Genomic DNA, 5,486 nt, shown 5'->3' on the forward strand with positions numbered 1-5,486 from the left:
AAGATTGTTTAAATCCTTAGTCATCCTAGGTTGAGGTTGCATAGTAAACTCAAAGAACTTATTAAGAAAATTAACATGTAAGTGTTTGGAGGCGGCCCCCAAAAGCCTCTGGAGTCTTTCACATGCTTCAATAGTTGAGGGACACCTAGTTACATTATGAATTAAGGAGTCTCCCAAGTGTTCTCCTACAATTCCGAGTGCCTTACAATTCTTAGTATCCCATTTGGTTAGAAAGTTCTCATTCTTCTAGGCTTTTGTGAATTAATATTTCATATGCCCTTTTCCATCTATTCTAACCATACCTTGGATTACTAAGTGTGCAAGAACTTGTAAGTGCCTTCAAATTCCTCAAGAGCCAAGTATTAGACTTCTTGCACAAGATAAGAAATATCATTCTTGCTAATCAAATTAATGTATGACTAGCTAGCACATGATTTTCTTTCGATGTAAGTCATATGCTAGCTGAACAAGGTGCATCACAAGCAACAAGCATGGTATAGTCGTATTGGACCACCATACAGAAATCCTTGTTGTTGCCAATATACATCAAGGATGCTTCTAGCGATTTCAATAAGTTCTTCTATTCATGCTCCTAAAAAATTATCAATAACTCACACCATTTGGAGACAATGTGAGAGAGAAATAAGAAAAAGGGCAACTATATTTTTGTGGGCAATGAAATTCAACATCATGGAGTGTGCCTAAAATGTGATCCTAGTGATGGTGGTGGTATGAACTCATACATGGAATGATGTTGACTTGCCACAACTAGTGCAAGGCAAGTCGGTGCCATGTAGGATGAAGGAGTACACCTACTAGCATACTTATTGTTGTATCAATACCTTGCAATTGAATCATTAGCAGTAGAGGTGACCACTCCACATTGTTGTATAACTTCATCGCTATTAGTTGTGGGGGATGGAGAGTTGTCTTGTGTAAACACCCATGCTGTCGAGGGCCGCTCCCGACCTACCAAAGATGCCCACAATATTAGCAGTAGAGGCGACCACTCCACATTGTTGTATAACTTCATCGCTATTAGTTGTGGGGGATGGAGAGTTGTCTTGTGTAAACACCCATGCTGTCGAGGGCCGCTCCTGACCTACCAAAGATGCCCACAATATTTGTGTCTCGACTACCAGAGGTAAATGAGACTCCGTCCTGGTCCCCAAAGGGACCGTAGGTGCCAAGATTAGTCTCGAACTTCATGGAGGTGAGGGCGGTGTATGGGCCTGTGCTTCCATAGAATCCTCTCACTTGGTGGACCTGCTTTTGTGGATATTGCAAGGTGATCTGCTTTCCAAACAGCATTAAAAAAGTAGTTATAGCTATTAGACCTTTTAACATAAAGTAGTTATAGCTATTAGACCTTTTAACATTAATATCTGTACGCAGGGCGACCAATATATATAGTTATTGTACGAACCAGCAAACACTTATATCCACATGATGATGATGATAAGGATTCTAAATAAGCGACTCGTATCATGTCCTGTATGTACTACTACTGCTAATTGTAAAGACGTCAAATCAGTACGCACGACTGCGTTCTTGCCCTGGGGCAGGCCGTGAAGTGGTCCCCATTCCTTGTAGACACCCCGACCATTCCGTGAAGTGGTGACCCAATACTGTACTTGGATGCCACGGAGGTAATTCTCCGCATGCCATAGCTGAATCTTCCCTATCCCCAGCACGTCGATTACCCGCAGACCCGCGAACATCCTCGCGATGTCGTCGTACTCATAGCCTCCCTCTCCGCCCCACGGCCCCCTGTGGCCAATCCACCACGGCACGGTCTGCACGTCCTGGGCCTGCTGCTTATTGTATGAAGTTCACGTCACGTTACACGTACATTTGTTAGCATATATACATACCTCACTAATCTGATGACTCTCCGCGACAGCCGCAGAAGCGCCAGCAGCAGCGAGCTCAGCTTGATCCCTACTGTGTGCATGCACATTAAGGACGTGATTAATCACTAGTAGTAGTGAGAGCGTTACTATGATCATTGTCAAGGGCGACGTCAATGATGATCTGGTCCCCGGCCCCATGATATATTACCACGACTGCTGCTGGATAGGCGCTGCAAGTGATAAAGCTAGCTAATGTACCTACGTCTGCTAAATATGTCTCGCGTTCTTATGCTGCTGTGGTCGGCCCTTATATACACGTCGTGTGCGCCAAGCAGAGGTACTGTAGTCTGCCACGTTTCTGTTTAAGACAGTTGGTGTAGTGCGCACTAGCTCTACTAAAGCCATATGTTTATATGTTGGCAATTTCGCCATTTTGTGCGCATAATTGCGGTGTTTAAAAATGTTAGGTCCCTCTCCATAGATCTGTGGTGCGCTGACCTGTGTACTAATTATATATTACGAGCCATACTAAACTTCTAATTATTGGCTAGCACAGTACTCTGCCCACTCACCAAATTGGAATTCAAGCTGCAACTGCATGCATGCCGAGTTGCCAATTGCTGCACTTTGGTCACCTAGCACACATGCACGGGCTCCTACATGCGTGGAACGAACCCGACTTCTACTTGCTTCCACTTCCCAACCTGTTTAATTAATCTTCAAAACTTTGTTTCTTGCCCAACTACCGCTATTCTTGCCAATAAAAAACTTATTTTGAATCCCTTCAACATTGTCTTGGTAGGTTCTCTAGAAGGAGCGTCGATACTAGGGTCTTCTCATAGCCTCTCTTAAGGCAAAGTGTAATATTTTCTTACATTGCTATTTTCTTAGCAATACAAGTCAATAGTATTGCTTATCTTGAGCTAATGGGGCAGAAGACCCAATAGCAGTGCTTCTCGAAAAAAGCATGGCTTCTTTACAAGTGTTTTGGATGGCAAATATAAGATTATACGAAAATCAATGCAATGTTGCAAACCCACTTTCCACCTAGTGCATCCTTAGGATGGGATCCTTCTGGCCTCCCTCCACCCGGTCTTCCCCCATGCACCTAATTGTATTTACTTAATCAAGAAATATGTACTACCATGCTAGTTTGACACATACAATTAGCTTCCCTAGGTGTCAAGTTGCACAAGGTTCATTGTATGATCTTTGGTAGATAACACATAAAAAATCAATCATTAAAAAGTGTTTTCCTTTAATTAGGAAAGCTCAACAACTTGTTCACTCAAGAAGGCAATGTAGCACTAAGTCCTTCCTCATGTACTTAAATGATGCGCACCTTCGAGACAACTTATCTAAGAAAATAGGGATAAGCTAAGGGGCTATTATTGTTGTGTTGTCCTTGGCATTTTTATGTTTTTGTGTGTGTAAGAAACTTGAGCCAATTTTCATTCAATGGGATGTATCGCATAGATTCCTTGTTGGGATTGCATGTGATAGTGAGATTTTGTGGTAACGTCTTCTTCCACTTTCAATCCAAAATCTACAAGTTGGGTTAACAAGCCTTTGGTATTATTAAGACAAGATGCAAGATGTTAGTCAAGTTTCACTTCTCGTCTAAAATGCTCCATGAGCAATTAAATATTGGAACTTTTGATTGGGCTCCAAACAAGTTGTTGACCATTGTATCCTTTGTGTAGGACAACAATGATCTACATGATGGATATATGTATCAAGCAACTCCATTTTGATTATCAATTCAGCTTTTTCATCTCTAACTTTCCATGCAACTACTTGATGTGCTTCTCATGGCTTTTGCTCTTTTCCATTGGCAATATTTCAAAGTTCTTTCTTCACAAGGATTAGCTTAATCCTTGTTCTCCATGTGTAGAATGTGCATAATGTGAACTTGGTACTTCATCCTTCACCCTTGGAAGACATAAATGCTAATTTGGGATAGCCAAGAACAATGTTAGAGGCAACTTGATTTTATGGAGCTCTATTTAGCAACATAGGTGACATTAATATTGAGCATCCATAAAAGTATTTGCACATCTCAATGGTCGTTTGGAGAGCTAAAGCTAATGTAAAGGCTTCCTTGCTACATGATAGCATTACTTAATCACATCATGATTAATTTGAGTGTTTGCTTTAGTTCATATGAAAAACACTTCAATTGCACAGACTAACCCTTCCTTCTTGAGTAGGAAGGAGAAGTAGTAGCAATGAATAACGAACATCATAGATAACATAGATGGGACCATATAATGGTAGTAAGATGGCATTATTTCCACCAATATGAATACTAGATCTAGAATGCTAAGAGTGTTGGGAAAGATCTGGCATGAAATTTATGCATGATCCTTACCGCAATTGGGTAGCATTATTGTGATTTCTAGTAACAAAATAATGGTTTGACGAACACCTACAAATAGAAATAGTAAGAGTTATAGCTTTCAACAAATGAGATGTAGCTCATTCATAGTAGTGTTACTTGAAGAGCTACTAGAACAATAGAGGGAGCCCATTTTGAGTCGCAAGGAGTATGATCTTTAGTGAGATGGAACCAATTAAAACCAATGTGAACAACTTGTGAGTATGACATGAGAATATTATTTCAACACACAATGGTATTCCATTCAAAACTCCTCCATTAGAGACCCTTGCTTTATTGATGGGAATAAACATAGAATAAAAATAGTCATTCCTAGTTTATCTCTTTGCAGTCCCTTAGTGCACATCATGGGTTCTATTCTTCAACAAGCTCATGATCACCATGGATTTTCAAAAAGGTCTTCCTTTGTGGAGGCCCCAAAGGGAATTTTCCGTATCCATCAACCATTCCTAACCCTTAATAAGAAAATGATGTCGTCCTGCTATGCGGACATAGTGTGAAAAACCCTAGAGTGCATTATCATATGTCTTTCTTATTAATCTAGAGAGTCAATGTCATATTAGTCATTACTTGGTAAAGAGAAACTCGTTCATTTCAGGGACCTACTTGGAGTACAACAACTAGTGTGAGCTCAAGAAATGGAGTTTGAGAAGGGGGAGGATGAGCTTGATTCTTTTGATCTTAAAACACCTCTATCCATTGAGATTGAGGGTGAAGATAAGAAAGAGCAGATAGAAGATGACTTAAACGTAGATAAAAACAAGAAGAAAAAAGTAGAGCTTAGAGACACTACCACTCCCTATATAAGTGTTTCTGGCTCCAGCACCATGGTATATCTCTTACAAATGTCCAAATGCTCCCCTAAAAAGACTTGAACAAGTTTGGAATAAGCTATGGGACTTATTCATACCTTAGGGTCCTGACTATAATGAAAGCTTGAAGTGAAGCTCTTCTTCTTGGGCCTAACAAGTGATATAAAAGCTTCTTGAGTAATACTTTTTTGAATTGATTATATCTAGCTTTTACAATCACAAGCTATTTTTCTTCTTGGGCCTAAGCAACTGATGAAAGTGCTCCTTGCAAAATACCTTTTTGAATTGATTATATCTAGCTTTTGCAATGAAAGGATTCAGTTTTTTTAAAAAAATCTGATACACAATTTTTAGACATTAGATGTAGGTGACATTGGCAAATATATTATGCAAGAATATTTAGTGCATATAGCTAGAAGGCCA

General features: G+C 40.0%; 1 protein-coding gene across 1 annotated transcript; it reads right to left on the reverse strand.

Moving 5' to 3' along the window:
• Window positions 1-454: 454 nt before the first annotated feature.
• On the reverse strand, window positions 455-2,121 carry LOC148037993 (agglutinin-like). The gene is made up of 2 exons (XM_087667831.1): window positions 1,875-2,121; window positions 455-1,293 (listed from the first exon to the last, which is right to left on the reverse strand). The coding sequence occupies exons 1-2, from the start codon at window positions 2,049-2,051 to the stop codon at window positions 1,039-1,041; spliced, it is 432 nt and encodes a 143-aa protein (XP_087523957.1). The 5' UTR covers window positions 2,052-2,121; the 3' UTR covers window positions 455-1,038.
• Between the last annotated feature and the right edge of the window lie 3,365 nt (window positions 2,122-5,486).

The sequence above is a fragment of the Lygodium microphyllum genome, chromosome 3, assembly GCF_053477565.2.
Source record: "Lygodium microphyllum isolate KBCC chromosome 3, Lygodium_microphyllum_v1.1.10, whole genome shotgun sequence".
In the NCBI taxonomy this organism is placed as follows: domain Eukaryota; kingdom Viridiplantae; phylum Streptophyta; class Polypodiopsida; order Schizaeales; family Lygodiaceae; genus Lygodium; species Lygodium microphyllum.